This window comes from Punica granatum, chromosome 2 (assembly GCF_007655135.1).
Source record: "Punica granatum isolate Tunisia-2019 chromosome 2, ASM765513v2, whole genome shotgun sequence".
NCBI classification, from domain to species: Eukaryota; Viridiplantae; Streptophyta; class Magnoliopsida; order Myrtales; family Lythraceae; genus Punica; species Punica granatum.
In genome coordinates, this window is record NC_045128.1 from 41,707,528 (window position 1) to 41,728,531 (window position 21,004).

The window sequence follows — 21,004 nt, forward strand, 5'->3', positions numbered from 1 at the left end:
CCTTGGAGAACAAAGGTCAAGAAAAGTCCACGAATATCAAATCTTCCTTCGACCGAAATGCCTGAAACACGGATTAAGAAATAACTTTATGGATAATATCAATATATGGATTAATTATCATAATGAGAAAAATTCAATTCTCTTTCTTTTTTTCTTTTTTTCTTTTTTTCTTTTTTTCTTTTTTTCTTTTTTCTTTTTTTTTCCCTCCTGCTGAGTGCTGACCCGGAGAATCGTCCATATTCGACGGGAAGGGAATAGGGCCAAAACGAAATGAACAACAGCAGGCCAGGGGTAGGGACCACAGAGCCCGGGAGCGGGGGGTCCACATGCACTGTATGCGGGAGGACCCCAAGCACACGTGGCGGGATGGTCCCGTGAGTGGAGGTTTCTTACTGTTTTCGTGGATCCGTCCGATGTGGCTTTCCTCATCCTCGTACAACTGAACCGCACGATTTAACCCTGGTTCGGCTTTTTCTCTTCTCATTTACATCATCATTATACAATGATATATATCACGACGGTAAAAGTATTTAGTATTTCAATTTATGTATATATTTTGTACTGTGTTATGTCCATCACGGATAAGAAAAATTGAAATACTAAAATATCCGAACTGAATGTAATATACCGTGATTTCTTATCATGTTAGATGGACTCATGACTATTATATGTTGCTACCCAAAGATTTCTTGGCAATGCATGCTGGCCCAATGGACCCGAAAAGTCGATAGACAAGAGGAATTAATGTTCTCTCTGTTACAGTTCAATATGGTTGAAGGGGCGTTAATTGTTAAGTTTTATATTGCGGCTTCATGAAAGGTATTGAAGAACAAACTCTTTTGATCCGACCAAAATGATCACATGCATGTGAGGGCTTTAGGTTCCACTACATGCATCAACGATGGTGAGACCGATGATGACCAAACTTATTCAGTTATCTCGTGTTTTATCAAGTTTATATTATATATATATATATATATAACAATTGTATGGGGAAGAATTTGCTGGTTAAAAGCTAGAATGATGAACGAGCGTCGACATCGAAGAAACTGCCAAATTCCGTGGACAGCCTTTCCTCATCTCCTCCTCGTTTCGTCCCAATTCATCCTCTCTCTCTCTCTCTCTCCCTCTCTACAGTTGAAGAATCTCTTCTTTTTAGTTTCTTTTCGTGCACGGGACCATTAAATTGATCTTTCGTTTCGTCCACAATTTCTTTCTCTCACTTCTCCAAGTAGTGCAGAAACAATCGGATACACATTGAAACAACTGGAATTCCTATAATTAAGACGAGATAAGATGTTTAGAGCACCGGCCATGCATGCGTCTCTCAAGCTGTAAGATATATGCAAGCCCTCGTCAATTATATATGCTCGACCGACGGCGGTTTTAATGAAGTATCTGATGTAGTAGTTGACCACCTCCTTGATGTTCTGTTCAGCATCTTTTCCGTTGTTGTTATGAAAACGGCATGTTAAGATATATTGACATCTCGCGCTTCATTCTAGCTAGTGTTTAAACAAAAAGAACTTTCATTAAAATGAATTAAGATGCTTGAGCTTTTCAGTTATCTATATATATTCATGAATTGATGATTTCTTATTTCATATCTTTACACATTTATTTTATGTTACCAATACAAACATAACTTTTTAAAACAAAAAGGTGCCTCGTAATACATACATATATATCTCTATACTATACTATATATAAAAATAAAAAATTTCTCCGATTTTTCTTTTCATTTTGCCCTCAATTTTATAATGATACTACAATTATATCCCTTTCATAACCAACTCTTATAATTCTCATACATTTTGGTTAGTGTCTTTTTACTCAAAAAATACAAGTGGATGTAAATATTCGAGAGATACTTACACCTAGATGCTTTTCCACGCTAACAAACACATCATTGCAAAAAAAAAAAAATTGAAACCTTGGATATGGTTCTATAAATCTATATCTATATCATATAAAAAAGTATGATTCTTCCTATAGTGTTTCTTCAATTTATGATTCTTCCTATAGTGCTTCTTCAATTTTCTTTCTATTTTACCCTCACTTAACATAATGATATTTACAATTTTACTTCCGTATATAATTAACATGATAAATATCAACTTTTTAAATCATCATTGACCGATTTCTCTTCCCTCAAAAAATACGAGTGAGAGTAATTTCTTAAGATGCCTTTGCATCGCTCATGATGAAATAAAATTCACATGTCACTTTTTTATGTAATTTGAAAATTATATTTTTAGCATAAACAAAAAAATTATAAAAAGAACACTATAATGTAATTAAACAATCAAATCTAATAATTAAATAAGTGCAAGTATAATTAATCATCATAAACCTATACTATATATAAAAGTATGGAGTTTCTCCAATTTTTCTTCCCATTTTGCACTCAATTTCGTAACCAACTCTTATAATTATCATATCTTTTGGTTAGTGTCCTTTCACTCAAATAATATAAGTGAAAATAACTATTCAAGATACACTTACACTTATATGCTTTTTCACACTAACAAACATTATTTGAAAAAAAAAACTATTGAAACATCAAATATGGTTCTATGTATCTATGTCAATATCTATATCTATATCATGTAATTGAGTGCACGTGATAGAAAGCAAATGTAAATGATGGTATAAGAGGTATGATTGATTGTTAATATTGTTTTTGAAATTTTTTATAAATAGAATTTTATATGTAAATCAACTTAAATGCTTCATTTTGTTTGGGCACAACAATGGCTTTTTTATTGATTGATTTTGATGATCCATTAGTAATATATATTCGTTGATTTTGTTCACTCAAACTAATCAATATGCAATGAAGCATGTTATATATGATTAAATTTTTTAATGAAATTTAAATTATGTCTATATTTTCGTACATTTCAGTAGTATGCATTAAAATTTGATCGAAAAATATTTCACGTGGGCGTGTACATCTACTAGTGTATATATATATATATATATATGCATGTACAGTGGGAAGAGACAGAGACAGAGACAGAGACAGTGACAGAGACAGAGACAGAGTATGCATCACTACATGCTCTGCTCTCACGCTCTCACCACCTCCTCTGCGACTGCAACATCACTTGTTATATTTACGTCTAATACTAATTGATTGTTCTCTTCTTTATTTTCTCAATCCTCCATTAATTCCTCCAACCTTAGTCACTCCGAAGCCCCTACCCCTTCTGATCTCCATTTGAAGTTGATTGATATCATCTACACAAAAACATGCTCCAACCAGCCGCATTCACTCTCCCGCCCTTACTCATCACTCTCCTCCTCCTCCACATTCTCCACCCTGCCCGAGCCGGTCTGCTGGCAGAGCCAGTCTCTGGCCAGAACCAGCCCTACACGGTCCCTGCCTTCCCAACCGACGCAGACAACCAAATCTGCAAGCTTGACCTCTCCGCCGAGCTGTTTGGCGGCGTCAGTGAGGCCTGCGGTCGGAACCTTGACCGGAGCCGCTGCTGCCCTGTCCTGGCCGCATGGCTCTTTGCTGCCCATGCCAGGTCCGCCCTCCAGCTTCCTGCACCGGCCCCCTCCCCCTCCCCCTCCGCCGCGTCCGTGTACGGCGACGACATGCCTATGATGCCCGACGACTCCCAGAAGTGCGTTGACTCTCTCCAGTCAGCGCTCGTGAGCAAGAACGTCCGGCTCCCTCAGGCGAACGCAAGCTGTGACGCGATCCTATGCTTCTGCGGGATTCGGCTCCACCAGATCAGCTCACTCAGCTGCCCGGCAGCGTTTAATGTGTCCACCGGACTCCATAACGCCACTCCAACTGCTGCCGTCAAGAACTTGGAGAAGAACTGCCGGAATTCCTCCTACTCCGGTTGCACCAAGTGCCTCGGAGCTCTCCAAAAGGTACTTCCCTATCTTACTAATTAACCGGCGTTGTTCCCAATTTATAGCATCATCATCAACTAAGACTCGAATCGATTAATGCTGTATAGTTTCGAAGTTGTAATCATCAGTAATTCGGTCTCACTATAAAATGAGCAAAACTACGAAATTATTTACGATCGAGTTTTCAGAAGCAGAAATCGTGGGTCTTCGGCAGAAGTCAATTGGCAAGGGGACAATACATTAGCTGGTGTCGGACCATACATGTTACATGCATATGTACATACAAAAAGATAATATATATATATATATATATTACATTTATAAAAATATGGCGCACGGTGATAATGGCAGATGAAGAAGATGCAGAGGACATCATAGTTCAGTTTACTTTTTTTTGCCCTCCCAATGAAACAGACCGAGCAAAGTTATTTAGGTAGACCCCTTTGAAAATGACCACACTTTCATTCACATGCATCGTCTTCCTGTACCCTTCCAAACAGCAGACCGTTGAGGTTCCTCTCTCAACTCTGCCTTTCCCTCTTTAGCATCCACAAATCCCACCACGACAACCTTCGCATTATGTCCATCATGCGTGTTCGGTCCTGTTATTATGCGTATCGAGTATCACTATCTGTCCGGACATATATTAGAAACCACACTATACATTATATGATTGTTAGGATTTTATTAACTTTTTGCTTCTTCAACTTCAATTATGTTTTAACAGCTGAAGGGAGGATACAAGAACTGGACTGGGGATGTCCAGAACGGGGATCGGGCGAGGAAGATGTTCAACAGGGACTGCCAGCTCATGGGGCTGACATGGCTGCTGGCACGCAACAAGACGGCGTACATCCCCACCGTCTCGGCCGTCCTGAGGGCGATCATGTACAGCGCCCACCCTCCCCACCAGTCGACTTGCAGCCCCGATCAGGAGAACATGCCGCTTGCCGTTGACTCCCTCCAGTTCGACTGGGGCCAGTCCTCATCTCTGCCATCCAATTTCTTTTTCCCTTTTTTGCCCCTCGTCATGCTAATCTCTCTGTTCCTTCATTAGTTAGTCTTATTATTACGCTGTGTCGCGGGAAAGCTTAATTAAGGCTAGAGCTTGCTGACAAACCGGGCCATTGAGGTGCTATTTTTTGTCATTGTTTTCATGCCCACTGTATATTTCAGGTCGACTACGTCTTAAACTAATTAATAGGAGATTCATTTTCATTCACCTTTCATGGTTAGTGCCGAGATAAATCTAATCTAGAACAACCCAATTGGAAATTTCGTATAAATTCAATAGCCACATGTGAATGTTTTAATTTTTAGTGTTGTTATACGACCCTTAAGTAGCCAAAGTGCACTATATTATTCGAGCCGAGTTGATCCACTAAAAAAATCTCTTCCAACATTAATTTTCTTCATTCACGATTAGGTTGTTATTTTAATGTTGGGGTTTGACTGTATGACCTTTTTCAAGCCAAAAGCGGAGAAAAAGTCAAAATTGCCACTTTTGCGATTTTGATTTTGGTCGAACACAAGAAAAGGTTGATCGATTTTCTAAGTCCAACCAAAAAGGTTGTTTAGCTGTTTTAGATTGGGATGCGCATTAGATTCCCAGAAGAAAAACATTACAAAGAGAAGGGAATCGTTCTGTTTGGTGAGTCTGATTAAACAAATCGAATATTTCCCCAAGGAAAAAGCATCGATCTTCATAGCCCTGGGGATTAAGAATATTGGTCTCATTGTAAAACTAAAAGAACAATCACATTTCTCAATAATAGAAACATAAACGAGGCCAGTTCAAAAAGATTTTGGATAAATGTTACTCGTCTACCGTGATTGGATGTTACCATATCCTCTCACATAGATGAGTGGCACTCACCTAATATTCATGATAATCAAACATTGACTGGGCAATCATACAATTCAAGAAGACGCTAATCATATGCGACCTTTTTGAATCTCAGGTTCAAAACATGCTGTACAAATAACAGAGGATTGGATCTGCAGTTTGCTTGCAGTATTTTCCATCATTCGGATCCTCAACCGAGTTCACCTCACCAGCCCTTTCCTATGAGCCACAACCAATCCAGTGTCACCCCTGCGAACAAGCCCCCTATGAGAAACAGCACGAGCAGGTTCCCCAACGCGTTCTTCTCCGGCCCCTACAGAAGTAATAGGAAAGAAGCTCATATCCAGACTTCTATTCCGGAAATCGTTTAACAAAAGAAGCGGTTTACAGGTTCGCGAACCTTATAGCCCTTTGGCGCTGAAGTGAGGACGCAGACAGTTAGGTAACCGTTACTCAGTCCCAGGAATGAAGTGAGCATTATCATCCACCCTTGGTCTCCATACTTGGCTGTGAAATAGAATGCGGGAATGAGGAGGAAACGGCAGAGGGTCGCCACCATAAGCCCCTTTCTTGACTCCAACTTGATGAATTTTATTAGTGGAACGTATCTCCCAATTAAGTCCCATACGTTGTACATTGATATCAGAACGAGTGCGTACCTAATTTAAGGACCACAAACCAAAAGTGTACTGAAGAGGTTGACATTATTAATAGTCGAATAGAAACTTGTGAGGCTGCTTTAAATGGAAGTTTACCATGAGCCAAGACTGTGAGATCCCGTATCCTCAGACAAAAACCCAGGGAATATCGATAATGTCAGAACATAGATACAGAATAAGTCGAGAGCATAGTCAATGTTTTGCATCAACAGTTCCTTGTTGCTCAATCGCTTCATCCGTTTGGATTCATCCTCGGCCTATATGAGATGAAAGCTTGGTAAAAATAACTAATGGATTCGTGGAAGGAAAGAATATCCTTTTTCGGGTTGGTTCCCGTGAGAATATTGCTATCTATATTTACCTCTGCACCTTGTAAGACTTGGATACCACCAGCAGCAAGGTCAGCTGAGACGGTTTTAGACCCCTCTGAGGCCGCCTTTGAGCGATAATATTTCACAATCGGCAGTTTGGGAAACACGAAAGCATAGAGCAGGACACAGAGAAGTTCGAAAAATGAAGATATTGCAAAGAACAGAACTGCAACGGTGAAGATACGATCCGTATCAGTCTCTACGTCTAAATTTCTTAGAATGAACAACTATTTGCTATTTCATTTAAGAATTTGAGAGTAGAAGAAAGAGTTCAACTTACTTGCTCCCTTGCGGAGACCGTCCTTGGAATCTTCAAATGCTGCTCTTGTGATCAGCCTCAATCCTGAGGTGAGAGCCCCGGAAGCAGCCAAACCAGCAGCGAAAGACTGAAAATTAGTTTTTCCAAAACAAAAATCAGATAGGCGACAAGAGTAAGAGATACAAAATAACCAAGTATATATGGTGAAGACTAATAACCTGAACAAAGTCTGATAGCATGAAGGAAAGATCTCCAATCATTCCTCCTTGAACATGAGCATCTGCAACTCCGAAAGCAGCACTAATTACGCATATACCGATGAAAGTTCCGATCCCTCCTTTACCAGATGTGGCTAAATCCAACTAAGACAGTCGCAAAATATAGTGGAAATCATGAAAATCAAGCCCGAAGGTGGAAATCAGTAAAAGAAAATTCTTAAGGCTTCTATAGTAAGCAGGGCTTACAACTAAAACCAATAGAGAGCTTATGAAGAATAGGGTGTATCCAAACAAGTTCCGGCGTCTTGTGTTGATTTTTGCTTCATGGTACACGAGAATGGCAAGTGTAATCAAGGCAAAAGGTTGGTATACGAGGGTCAGAACTCTTGAAGGGTGGTAATCCTGCAGATTGAAATTCAAATCCCGTTTGATCAGTTTCTCAACAGTTCTGATAACGCGCAAAATTTGTGCACTTGGAATCCAGAGGCTACCGGGAACAAGTAAGCATAGTAGTCTTCAATTGTAAGCATACTGTTCCAAGAAAAGAGGCATCCGTTTCCGAGAAGCCAACAAACGACCATTGCTGCATACTTCCCCTGTTAAATCAAACTGAAATCTTGATTCATATCTCAGAGATGACAGAACTTTATTGCTTTTTCTCCAAGAGAAAATACAATTCAGTCGTGTATAAATCGTGATCATGAACCTTAGGCCTTGTCCGAGCGCCACCTCCATCAGGCGATTGCATGATCAGTTACTTTGTCTCGAGCAGAGATACTTGTGTATGAATAGGACCGCCCGAGCACAGTCCTTCTTGTTCTTCAGAACTGTTTGAAAGCAAGTTAGTAATTCTGCTGCAACTATAATAATGATTCATATGTAAAAATGTGCACCAGTCACTATGAGTAGTTTAAAATAATTAACATCTTCGAAATTATTCAACATAACATGCGGGTTAGAGGAGACAAAGGGAACCAAGCTCAAAACAACTTAAACGGACTTGAGCTCTAATCATTGCTGCAACCTACTTAATAAGAACAACTTATAAAATGTAGGCAACGAACGTAAAATGACGTGAACAACCCATTGCCTCGTGGAGGAGTGCTTACTGTGACTTGTGAACCTACTGCAGCTGCAAGCTTGAAATGAACCTAATCGAGAATAAATATCTACAGTACATTTTCAACTGCGTTCATCCTGACAGCAATTAGGAGATAGTTTGGTGCTGTTTAAGACACTGCGGAGCGCGAAGTACATGTGGCAGGCCCGGCCCCCCACCTGAATACTGACAGGCAATTGGCTTAGAGCGCTAAATCACTTGTGGTGGTCTAAGAGCACTAACTCTCATCTCAAAATCCTCATGACAACAGAAAAAGCTCGATCCCCCTAGCTACGTTAAACTCCAATTCATCATTCGAATGTGTGAACACATGCGAAGCTCCGCGAAGAATGAATTCAACAAGTTGGATGGAATGGAACAAAAGAGATGAACTGGGAGTCTGGGATGATCGATGAACGGGAAGGAGGGGTACATACCGATCGATTTTTCTCTCTCCAGTGTGCACGGAGGACAAGACAGGATCCAGTAAGCCACTACAAGATCTTTGAAGTGGATAAGGTGAGATAACACAGAAATTTGATCCGATAGGGGTAACCAAATGAGAAAGTTTCCAGGAATCTCCGTTTTGAATAGGGTGCACTTCGGGGATATTTTACTCCTTTGGGGAGGTTAAGGTTTCCTTTTATGTTCCGGAGAAGAAAAGTCCATTCCTGGTTTGGAAATCAATCTGCTTCTACCTCTCTTCTCTTTCACGCGCTTTTTCAATGTCAAAGTGATGGCATGCCACAGCACAGCAAAGACAGCAGCTTTGCATACGTTTCTTGGAGATTTTCCGTTGGATAGGGGGCAGAGATTTTGACTCAGGATGATGCATTCCATACCATTCTGTTTTATTCTTCCATGTGTTTCAAAAGAACATATATTGCGGCATTTGTTTGACCACCAGCCCCGTCCTTCCGTTTCCCACTTTTTCCTCGTCATCTTCGTGGATCGGATATTGTTGTCGAGATCAGCTACTAAGAGCCTGCCCGCATCGAATCAATCGCAACGCTGGTTTACTTTGGTTCAAATTGCGATCAACTTGAATTCTACGGCTCTCAACAGGTGCGATCATCCCGATATAATGAATGAATTTTTCCCACCGTGCCCGTATCTTTTTTTCCTTAACCTTTTCTTGAGCTGACTGGCTTGGCTTTGATTGAATACCTAAGCCGCAGAGAGGAAGAGAGGAAGAGGATCAATCTCAGCCGCCATTAAAAGTTGAAGAGGCGAAGCATTTGGTCAGATCTAAAAGAATTGTCGCATATTCCTTGTCAACAAAATACAGCTCGATGACTCGAGGGCAAATTAAGCTCTCAATGGATAGGTTTTATTTTCAGTGCAGAGACTTGAAACCTAGTGAAAGCATCTTGTAACTAGGATCAAGTCAATACTTGAACGAGATTAGTCTCAACTAATAAGTTAACAATACCGGTAATTTCATTAAAAAAATCAACTCATCTTAAAATTAAAGGTATGGTGTGATATGTAATAATTATATTACACTAAACATTATATTATATTATACTAAAAAATTATAACTGGTCCATCTCTCCCGCAGGGAGAATGGACCAGTTTTTTATAATCTCAATTAATTATTAAAATAATATTATTTGTTCATTTAATTCTTTAATTTTTTTTTTAATATGCACATTGATATTCAAAAGTCTCAATGAGTCCCCACTAATTTAGTTCAAGTCAGTTTGGACCCCACTAAATGATAAAACTCGTCCAATTATAAATTTTTTCTATTTACAATACTCGAATTTATTTATTTACAATTTTGAATTCTTTTAAAAAAATTCCTGAAAGGATCTTAAAATAATGTTTTCTACATATTAGTTCCTAATTTTCATTAAGCTTAATATTAGAGGAGTTAAAATGCATCATCCATATCAAGGTTGCACGTAAAAAAAAGAATATGCAAATTTTATACTCAAAAGCTTTTTTTTTTCTCATAGGTCTTTAAAATTTACCTAAAAAGACCTATGATTTACATATCCTTCTAAATCTATCACGACGTCAATGACACGTAAGTAGGCTCCAAAAATAGTTTTTATTTTTTCTCAAATCTATCCCATAATTTAAATTTTTTCTCGAATCTATCCCGAGCAATAGTGGCAAGGATGGACCCATTTACGTTCAACGTCAACAACACCATTAAAAAATGGCGGACAAATAACGTTGGAATATATCTGAAACAACATGTAAACTATGGACATTTTTTGATAATTTTTAAATCATGAGATAAATTTGAGAAAATGGTCAAACCATGAGATATATTGCATTAAAACTCCTAAAATATAACAATTTTGAAAGCGTAGCAAATTATGATATGATTATCGCGAAAGTATCATCCGTAGCATCATGCGAGCACACATATCACTAGTAACTAATGAAAATGGAACCAATAACTCAATGTGATAATAAGCATACTCCTACTAACACGCCTTTATGAGATTAAACGAAATGGGCCAAAACCTTGTCGGAAGATTCCCAGAAACAGGCTATAAGTCCACCAGTACTAGTTGATCTGCCTGGTTTATCAGCAAGGCCTGTTTGTATAAATGTCGTGACATTAACACTAATACGTACGGATTGGTGTAATCTTACTTAATTTTATTTCTTTATTTTTTATCCTTCTGGGCCTTGTATACATCTTTCCTTAAAAATTAAAATAATCAATTAGTTAATGGGCGTGTTCTATGTTGATAATCCGGCAGGCTCTGAACTCCGGTGACTTGTAAACCGGAAAATAAAGTCAGTGAATGGTTCCCGATATCCGATGCTTAAGCTTGAGACTAGTGAGTCAAATTGCGAGAATGGTTAGACAAATCAACCTTGATAAGCAACTCAGTATTCTGGAGAATGCATAGTGACAGGGTTCTTTGTATTTGTGACACGATGAGCTTGAAACGGGGCGAGAAGCAGTGAAGCTAACAAGCCCATATGCCAATGAACTGCGTAATTGTGCCCATCTATTCATCATCATCCAATCTCCATACTATTAGTTATTCACTTCACAGTTATGTACGGAGCTAGAGACGAGAAAGCGACCCTTACTCCTAATCTGTTACATATATGACCTAGGAAAGCTGGTACCTAGTGATTAATAATTAATGATTCTTCCTGATGAAATGCACTTCATTTTGACTTATTAGGGCGTTCATGTGTCGGCAGGGTAGACAGTTTCAAATCAATGATACTATTATTATTTATTCATAAAAGGCATAACAAGAAGTTATTTTTGAATATAACTGCTTATAGAAAAATACATTAATTGACAAAATCAACATTATTCGGTCGGGAGTTTGACTTCTAAGTTCGACTTTAGACAGCAGACACAAGTCAAACACCCCGGTGAGCTTGATAATTTATATATACAATAACCACATATATAAATATTAAGTTCGCATTGGCTTTAGATTTTTTAAATTTTCTCAATCTCCATTATTAAAAAGAAAAAAAAGTTTTGGAAAGAGAGATGGGCTCGAGAACTTCGACATGGGCTCGAAATTTCTCAACAATTTTGCTTTCTATATTTGAAATGAAACAGGCTAGCCCACTCCGTACGGCCCCCGTCGTCTGTTGTGCTATAATTATTAAACCCTGAAAAACACAAGACACGATACATACATAGCACAACCTATATACATAAATACCAGTCAGGTTCTTCAGCCAATTAAAACATAAAGTCTCACTTAGATAATAATTCGGTTTTAGCTCGTGCATTAGCCAGGAGGAGTCGAGCTCATGACCTTAGCTAGGGTTCAGTCAGTAATGCGAACTGCTCATGTCAACGCAGGCATGTGTGTTCACTCCAAAGAATCATTTATATGTCATTGCTACTAATTCTCCGCTAGGCATAAGCCTCTGCATGTTATCATACCACGTGCACCGAGTATTAGTCCGTACTTATGCAGTGATTTAGATAAATTTACTCATTGTAACTATGATCAGATGAACTTTTCATAATTTGAGTCCTAAGATAATAAGTTGATCTAATGACTTGCGTATGGTGAAGGCGGTTCATGATGCTATGGACCGAAGCCGAGGAGCTCCATATGCATTCACCACCTCACTTCGGCGTGACCACTTAAAATTGTGAATACAGAGTGCATAATGATAGAGAGTGTATATGTGTGGTTCTCTCTGCATGGGAACGATGGCGCGTGAAACATGAAACATGCAATCATTCATGTTTGCTGCAGGTGTGTCTCTCTTATTCGTTCCCCCACCAAATTATATCAATTCTGTGCAAGATAGCTATTAAGATTCGTCCAATAGTCTAGTCTATATGTCTGTACAGACATCTGGTCCAGATATATATGATTCCACGTTCACACATATATAGAGACTAGAGAGAGAGGAGTAAATAAAGAGCGAATTGCAGTTGTAGATTAGGTGCATATTAATTGTATGATAATATTAATGCACGTAGTTGTTGATGTAAATTATGTTCACACAGCGTTGCACAGTAACATAAATCAAAATGGTCTTTCAATTCAATATCGGAATAAGATCGATATTATTTACTGCCCGTGCATGTGCCTAAGAGACATTGCATGCTACTATATCCAATTGTTCGACGTAGGTTTGTAAAATCAAATCATGCCTCAAGATAACGAAAGCCGTTGGTGTATGTACGTATGACAATATCGGTCGATCTTTGGGAGCCGACAACATGGTGAGTAAGTGACAAATAATTTATTCCCTATGACAAATCTTAACTTTGAAATAACTATATCAACTCATCGACTTGTTGAACATGTTGCACAATGAGATCGATGGTCCCATGTATAGAGAAGGAATGCTTCGAACTTTTCCTTTCTAAAAGGACACGATTATTGAGCTTCCATCAATGCTTTATTTCGGTCCACAAAATGGATATGAAAGTACACACACAAATAAAATTTATGGGGTTCTCTGCATGACTTTCCTTTTGGCCTAATTGCATAATGGTTTCTCTCCATGATCAGCTTCCATATGATAAAGCAAAAGCTGAGGAACAACAACTGTGTTCCATCACCATGTGGTTTCGGTCACTAAAGCCAATGGTCAAAGTGCAATACAACCTGATTGGTGACAAGATTTTCAAAGGTTGGTACACTGAAAGTCGATGAAGGGCAAGGGGGGATCCTTTTTTTTTTTTTTGGCAACCAAACCAGACCATAACAAATGATTGCTTTGGCCTTTTCGTGTGGGGCCTGCCTCGTTTTTCCTTTTCTTTTTCTCTTCTTTTTGTCTTCCTAAATTTGCATTATCTATTTGATGATCACTTAATAGTATCCGGAATGGATCTAAGATGTTTACAGAAAAACCCGAAGGGTGGGTATGAATGGCTAAATCGCGTGAAATGATCGGAGAGATCTAAGTGGTTTTTCTTTTCTTTTTTAATCAAGACTGATCTTGAAAAACCATCCTATGTTATGCAATTATATTGAAGTCCTTTGAAGTGAGCCATGAGACAACTTTGTAGCTTTTATGGGTTAACAAAAGATATACATGTATGTTGTCCTTGGACACGGTAGTCGGTCCTGAGAGGGGACAAAAAATACATAAATGAATGAAAGCCTTTAGTCAGAAGATTCCAAAGGGACTTTCTTTTCCTTCTCCCCTCTTCCAATATATTAACGAAATGAAAAAATGCCTCGAGCAATGATGAATGTGTTATATGTGAATGCATGTATTAATTCATCGTGTGATGCTCTAATTACCTCGTAAGTGATTGATTTGGATGAAGTCATATACAAGTCCTCAACGGCATTCGGGTGAGAACATAAAGTGGGATTTGATTGATATGGAGAGGCTGATGAGTGGCCACTTGATGGCACTGCATGCATGCATCTCCATCCCACAAATAGAGCTTTGCTCATTTCAGTCACGAAAAGGCAACTAGCTAAATGTACAAACTGCGATCGACTTATGGCTATAATATCACCAGTTGTTTACATATGGAAGGCTACTATATATAAATGGACATATTCAAGAAATTTAACCAATAAAATCCTTGTGTGTATAGATAATGTACATATATATATATATATCAATCATATAATATATGCATAGACAGTACTATTTAATTTGTAGGTGCTACGATAGATTTATTTTATGTTCGGCACTGTGAGGTGCCGTGAGACATGATTCACTAGCAACCCAATGCGCAACAACTCTTGGGTTTTGTTGCCTTCTCTTGATATATGTTACGTGCTCTTTATTGACATATTAAACCACCCGGCCAATATCATTTCTATGTATATTTTATATGAACAGTCAGAGAGACAGGTGAGAGGCATATATTTATTAATTTAATATAGACACAAGGACCTACATTAACCGAGAAAATTAAGATAAGAGAGGGAAAAAAAAGGAAAAGATAAAAATCCCCTGTGATTGGGGATCGGAAGAAATCGCACAATGTTCTTTTGTTTGGGACAATTATCCCCTTTGTGATTCGTTCCGTCAGACATAATAGGTTATGACGTTAATTTTTTTTCATTTTTAGTCCTCAATTTTTAACTTTTTAATCATTTTAGTTCTAAATCCTTTTCTTTTATCATTCTTATTCTCAACTTTTCATTTTGTTTCATTTTAATCCTATAAAGAAAATTGAAAGAGGGGGGGATCGGGCCGGCGACCTCAGTGGAAAGGTCGGCGTCGCCGGTTGGCGGCCCCAACCCTAAATCGACCGGGGACCTCCGACTTGGAGTCCCCAGTTGATTTGGGGTTGGGGCCGTCAATCAATGACCTCGACCCCTTCACTGAGGTCGTCAGTACCAATAGAGGATGCCAGCGACCTCGATGGAGGGGTCGGGGTAGCCGATTGGCGGCCCCAACCCTGAATCTGTCGAAGACCTCCGACTCGGAGTCCTCGGTCGATTTGGGATTAGGGCCGCCAATTGGCGACCCCGACCCCTCCAGTGAGGTCACTAGCGTCCTCCGTGGGTATCGACGACCTCGGTGAAGGGGTCGGGGTCACCGATTGGCGGCCTCGACCCCTCCTTCCCTTTCGATTTTCTTTATATGACTAAAATGAAATAAAATGAAAAGTTGAGGATAGGAATGATAAAAGAAAAAGATTTAGAACTAAAATAATTAAAAGGTTAAAGATTGATGACTGAAAATGGAAAAAAAAAAATTAACGCCGTAATTCCCTATGTCTAACGGAGCAAATCACGGGAGACTAATTGTCCAAAATAAAAGAATACGGTGCCATTTGTCTCGATCACAATGAAATTTTTATCTTTTTTTCAAAAAAATAAAAATTTGCTCTTGTCTTTTGCTGGCGTCCTTCTCGCCATTGACTTTCACTCTTTCTTCTCTTAAGTCCGCGCATAGCTATTCACCATCGGGCTTAGAATAATGAATGCGTCTGCCTATAGTTTTACTATTTCCAAATAATGTTTATAGTTTGTTATTAGCACCACCTTATATATATACAATTGAATCTCTTTTATTTTATCAGAAAATTATGAAAGATATTATTATCATAATTTCAGTATATCGAACATTAAAAGTTATTTTTTCTCTCAACAAATACATTTTTGGGGACTTAAACTTATATTTTCTTCTTTACAATATTAAAATCGCTACCATCCAATCAACATTCTGTTAATATATCGCATACAATTTAGTCCTATAATAATAAAATTTTACACATATATTTTTTTTTCAGCGTGAGCCTGGTATCCAAAAGCCCAATTAGATTCCAACTAATCTAGTCGAGTTGAGTCAGCCTATTAAGGGATAAACTCTTTCGGCGTAAATTTTTTATTTTACACGTATACTTTAACTTATTTGAAACTTTTTTTCTTCGAACGAATTTGATGTTTTTTATTATCGAGTGAAATAGATGTAAAAGAAATTACACTTCTTTTTTCCCTGTGATGTGACGTGACGATTATTAAGTAAAAGATCTTGGGTTTGAATTGTGTGAATGGGGAAAATCTATATTGAGGGAGCTTTATCCCTTAAAAAATCGACCCAACTTGATCCTAGATTAATACACTGAGCTTTTGATTGTAAGGTGAGGTACGCTGAAAATATATATATAAATTTATATATGCGGAGTAGATACAAACAGATAAGATCAAACAGTTCACAATCCGAGTAGTGTTGCATGAAGATTTGGTAGGAATAATATAAGAGTCGAGCATCGCGGGTGTAATATTAGAACATGCATGTATGAGGAGCCCATTTTATTTATGCATAAAAATTTTGTCGGGCATTAAAAGTGTGTGATGGACTTTAACTTATTGTCTTATTAAATGGTCGATTTTTGGTTGGAAGAGATAGGTTCCTTGCAATTAGGACAAGTGCTTACATACAAAACCACAAGCTGTGCTGCTCAGTCCACTGTGTACTGAAGTGCTTGGAGCTTTGCAGCTATGGGGATGGGAATGGATGGACATCTTCTTCTCTGAAACTTCTCCCTTTTCCCACTCCCTCTTTGAATGCTATGTTATTATAGGGGTGGTTACATGATTTAATGTGAAATGAAAAGTCTTCTCTGAAGTTGTATCAATTTCAAACCTGTCATTTTACGTCTTTAGGATTGGAGAGACGCCTGTATCTTGGTCAAGTATAATTAGTACAGTGTATAATCTCATATATGCTAAGAAGAGATAGTTTTGTTACTCATATCAACAAGCTAAATTCAAAAGGGGGTTGAAACCAAACAAACATTTAACCTGTATGAAAGATCATGCACTGCAATTGTCTCTCTCTCTCTCTCTCTCTTTTTCGCGCTCTATATAGTCATATTCTTTTTTACCAAACGTTGTCGCCTTTGCATAGCGCAATTGTTCTCGAGACTTTTAACATGGAGCGTAGAATTATCACCAGCTAATGTTCAACCATTCGATTTCGCTATCGAATATACGCCAAGTCCTTGAGGAGAAAAAATAGATCTCACCGAGTCCCACAAATTTCGTATGGTATATGTACGTAGAATAACGAGTCATGACCACGGCTGAACCGAAAGCGCTGATAGGGGAATTTCAACCGGCATCTGACCAGAACCTCATTCCATTTTTAAATTTCATTTAAACAAATTTCCCCTTCCCAATGGGACAGTCGATGCAAAGTTGCAAACAGCACACTCACTATAATAAGGGCAGCTCGAAACTGAGCAAAAGCAGAGCAACCTCAAAAGAAGAAGGAAAGAGTGAAGTTCAAGTCTCCTCAGATTCACCAGTCCTCTCCACCTCTCTGCCTTTAAGCTTTCCTCTTCAATCAATCTGCTTCGGCAATATCCCTTCTTCCTCTCAGTCCTCTTCGCTTCTGACCAGAGAATGCTCATCAAAGCTTAGCTTAAAGTGCTGAACTTGACGACATATACGTATCTCCTCGTCCATGGAGTTCGACCTTGAGAACCCGCTCACAAACTTGGATCGCGGGGACAGCCTCTGCCCCGACGCGGCGTCTCTTTTCCGGGTTGAATCCGATCACATGCTGTCGGAGACGTACCTGAAGAGTCTCAAACTCGGAGACTCCGATTTCGTCGTCCGACGGGAGACCATTTTCTCAATCTCAGAGGTGAAACTGAGTCTAAAGCTCCCGCCTTTCTTCAGTTTCTGCAGAGTCATCCTCGTATTCTTGCTAATACGGTCTGCCATTTGTCCGTTGCAGCTTTGTTGTAATTATGATCCGTTCTTGTCGTACCTCGCCGTTAATTACCTCGATCGGTTCTTGTCGAGCCAAGGATTGAAGGTAAGCATAAACAACAATCATCAAAATGACGCCTTTTGTCCACTTCCCGTTTTGGAGAACATCTCGATCATGTTTCCATTTGATCTGTTCGTTACAGAAACCCCAACCGTGGGTGTTTCGACTTCTGGCAGTCTCCTGCCTGTCTCTTGCCGCAAAGATGCAGAAAACAGACTTCTCCCTCCCCGATTTTCAGGTGAGACATACATTATTACATTCTGTAATGTTACGCAAATGTGATGTTTTCTTGCTCAATCTTTAAGAATGTCTGAGGTTGACTGACAACGGTCGGTTGTTTTTGTTTATGTTCGTCCATTACAGGCGGAGGGTGGGTTGATATTCGATGTGCAGACGGTTCAGAGGATGGAGATGTTGATATTGGGAGCTCTGAAATGGAGGATGCGATCAATCACACCCTTCTCCTTTCTCTCCTTCTTCATCCCCCTGTTCAAGCCCGAGGACCCGGCATCGAGGCAGGCCCTCAAAGCTCGAGCCTCCGAGATCATCTTCAAAGCTCAAAATGGTAACTTTCCATCGGACAAATCGGAAACCGACAAAAAACCCACTTTTTTTTATTTCTTGTCTGAACGTGCTTAATATATTTTATCAGTTAAGAACCCGAGATTGAGATTCCTACCACTCCTGGCTGCAGATGCAACGCTGCTCGAGTTCAAGCCGTCGGATATTGCAGCATCGGCTCTACTCTCCGCCGCTCACGATCTCTTCCCATTTCAGTTACCGTGTTTCCGGAGGTCGATCTTCAGCTGCTCATTTGTAAATAAGGTGGAGATGGAATCAAATGCTATATTATTAGTTGATTTATTATCCGGCATTGTCCGTAATGAATGTTTGCTAGGAAAGTAGAATACAACTTAGCTTTAGTGCATTTCTCTAGGAAAGCCGTAAGTCCAAAAGCAGAGCAAAAATGATTGATTAATGGCCCTTTTATATGGTTTTCTGGAAGATTATATATTACCTTTCACATGATTGTCTCGGTAAATCCTTAACATCGAATGTTATTTATATAATACTACAAACAGCTTCCCGTTGATGTCCCTCTAGATGGCATAACATCACACGAGAGTTCCATATTCGTGAAAGTTATTAGGTGGTGAAAGTTCAGACACGAACCTAGATAAAAGTTCGGGTGCAACTGCTTGCTCATGTCACATATCCTGTCTGGGGGGCATAGTAAATTTATCCATACAATAGCTATCATTGATTATCTAACATTGAAAAGTGAATTGAATTGGCAAATGCAGGATGGTATCTCGGGGTGCTATAATGCGATCCAAGAGGCTGCGGCAGTGGAGGGACACGAATCGATAGTTGACGTGCTGTCGAGCTCGGACACACCCATCAATGTGCTTGACCTGCAGCTCTCCGCCTCGGAGAGCGGGGCAACCACCGGGGGCAGTGGTGGTGGTAGCGGTACTACGTCCCCAGCCAGAGGAGGCACCGTCAGATCGGAGAGGCTCCTGAAGAGGAGGCGGATGGGGGAGTCGATGAGCAATCAGACGGTCCAGATCACTCAGTTCTGATGTGGTCGATAGGACAACTTAGTACAGCAGCAGTGGTGGTGGTGTTGCAGTTAATCCTAGCTATGTGCAGAAAGGAAGGAAAGGTGGGGATGGATGGGGAGAGAAAGAGAGAGAGAGAGTGGAGTGATGTTTCAATTCAATAGACAAAATCACTGTTACAGGATCTCAGTACGGTGTTCCCCATTAATCTCTCTCTCTTTTTTCTGTCTTAGTACGTTTCTGTCTGCTGCTTCTCTCTTTCCCTCCGCAGGCTGGATTTCTGGAACTTGTGGAAGAGGCGTGGAGGGAGGAAGAGGAAGGGAATCCAATAAGTGTTTTTGGACAAAAAGCTGAGGAAATTAAAAGGAAAATTTAAGGTCAATTTTAGAATTATGATTTTAATTTTAACTCTATCCACTACATAATAAAAATATACGTTTTTCAAGTCAAATTTATATTACTATCTCATTTGTCCTTTTTCACAATCAAAATCAAAATTAAAATTAAAGTTACTTTAACTCTGAAACCAAACGCAACCTAAAGAATTCAACGGGAAGACTTTGGGGGATATTCACCATAAGGTTGTGGACTTAAAAGCTATTATGGAGGCCAATCAAATGAAATAGTTAAGGGGTTATTTGGAAAAGGAGTCAACTCAACTCCATTCCAACTTTTTATATATATATATATTTAATTGGATTGTAATAATAAGGTAAAGGGAGAAAAAAAAGTAATAATTGTCTTGAATTATAAAATAAAAGTAATGAAAAGTTGAGAGAAAATAATAATTGTGCTATTGAATTGTGAAAAAGGTAATGAATAGTTGAGAGAATTAATATTAAATATTAAATTAAATGGTTAAAAAAATTTACAAAAGAAAAAAAAGTAATAATTGTATTGTTGAATTGAAAATGAGTGGAGTAGAGTTTAAAAAAAAACTCCAAAACCAAATAATGCCTAATGGTGTGTTTGGATTCAGAGTTAAAATAATTTTGATTTTGATCGTAGAAAATGACAAATGAGATGTGATTATAAATTTGATTTGAAAAACGTGTGTTTTTTTGTGTAGTGTGTTGAGTTAAAGTTAAAGTTAAAATTTTTGACTTGGAAAATGTGTATTTTTGTTGCGTAATGTGTTGAGTTAAAATTAAAATTAAAGTTAAAATTTTTTGTTTGAGAATCCAAATAGGGCATAAATGATTCAGAAGGAAATGATCTTGTTCAACAGGAATTGGAGGCATGTAAGAACTACATGGAGGTATTTAAAGTTGAAGAAAGCTATCGTAAGCAGAAATCTCGAGTTCAATGGAAACTTGGGGACCAAAACACTTCTTTTTTCCACAAGTCAGTCACGGAAAGTACTTCAAGAAATACTATCAATGTTTTGGTTTCTTTGGAAGGAAGCAAGTGGACAAGACTAAGGTGGTCTAAGCATTCGAAACATAGAAGTT

General features: G+C 38.8%; 3 protein-coding genes across 4 annotated transcripts; 2 read left to right on the forward strand and 1 right to left on the reverse strand.

The window, feature by feature from the left end:
- Positions 1-3,024: 3,024 nt before the first annotated feature.
- On the forward strand, positions 3,025-5,095 carry LOC116193515 (uncharacterized GPI-anchored protein At4g28100-like). Its single transcript, XM_031522249.1, has 2 exons — positions 3,025-3,891; positions 4,601-5,095. The coding sequence occupies exons 1-2, from the start codon at positions 3,256-3,258 to the stop codon at positions 4,928-4,930; spliced, it is 966 nt and encodes a 321-aa protein (XP_031378109.1). The 5' UTR covers positions 3,025-3,255; the 3' UTR covers positions 4,931-5,095.
- A 523-nt stretch (positions 5,096-5,618) lies between these two features.
- Positions 5,619-9,430, reverse strand: LOC116193514 (equilibrative nucleotide transporter 3-like). The gene is made up of 10 exons (XM_031522248.1): positions 8,763-9,430; positions 7,933-8,053; positions 7,718-7,822; positions 7,473-7,628; positions 7,227-7,370; positions 7,030-7,135; positions 6,740-6,915; positions 6,475-6,635; positions 6,120-6,378; positions 5,619-6,032 (listed from the first exon to the last, which is right to left on the reverse strand). The coding sequence occupies exons 2-10, from the start codon at positions 7,972-7,974 to the stop codon at positions 5,925-5,927; spliced, it is 1,257 nt and encodes a 418-aa protein (XP_031378108.1). The 5' UTR covers positions 7,975-8,053; positions 8,763-9,430; the 3' UTR covers positions 5,619-5,924.
- A 7,954-nt stretch (positions 9,431-17,384) lies between these two features.
- LOC116194460 (putative cyclin-D6-1) lies at positions 17,385-19,761 on the forward strand. Of its 2 annotated transcripts, none has more exons than XM_031523269.1 (6): positions 17,385-17,862; positions 17,956-18,036; positions 18,134-18,229; positions 18,355-18,556; positions 18,644-18,816; positions 19,296-19,761. In XM_031523269.1, exons 1-6 carry the CDS (start codon positions 17,680-17,682, stop codon positions 19,572-19,574), a joined length of 1,014 nt encoding a protein of 337 aa, XP_031379129.1. In that variant the 5' UTR covers positions 17,385-17,679; the 3' UTR covers positions 19,575-19,761. The 2 variants fall into 2 exon arrangements, with proteins under 2 accessions (XP_031379129.1, XP_031379130.1); XM_031523270.1 differs by having other exon boundaries at positions 17,394-17,862; positions 18,686-18,816.
- Positions 19,762-21,004: the final 1,243 nt, after the last annotated feature.

Excerpts from the sequence above, each read along its gene's own strand:
- LOC116194460 (XM_031523269.1), top strand. The coding sequence starts at position 17,680 with ATGGAGTTCGACCTTGAGAACCCGCTCACAAACTTGGATCGCGGGGAC. Across the intron at positions 17,863-17,955 it reads CCATTTTCTCAATCTCAGAG|CTTTGTTGTAATTATGATCC; the intron begins GTGAAACTGAGT and ends TGTCCGTTGCAG. Across the intron at positions 18,037-18,133 it reads TGTCGAGCCAAGGATTGAAG|AAACCCCAACCGTGGGTGTT; the intron begins GTAAGCATAAAC and ends TGTTCGTTACAG.
- LOC116193514 (XM_031522248.1), bottom strand. The coding sequence starts at position 7,974 with ATGCAATCGCCTGATGGAGGTGGCGCTCGGACAAGGCCTAAG. Across the intron at positions 7,629-7,717 it reads ACTATGCTTACTTGTTCCCG|GATTACCACCCTTCAAGAGT; the intron begins GTAGCCTCTGGA and ends TTCAATCTGCAG. Across the intron at positions 6,379-6,474 it reads TCTCACAGTCTTGGCTCATG|GTACGCACTCGTTCTGATAT; the intron begins GTAAACTTCCAT and ends TCCTTAAATTAG.
- LOC116193515 (XM_031522249.1), top strand. The coding sequence starts at position 3,256 with ATGCTCCAACCAGCCGCATTCACTCTCCCGCCCTTACTCATCACTCTC. Across the intron at positions 3,892-4,600 it reads GCCTCGGAGCTCTCCAAAAG|CTGAAGGGAGGATACAAGAA; the intron begins GTACTTCCCTAT and ends ATGTTTTAACAG.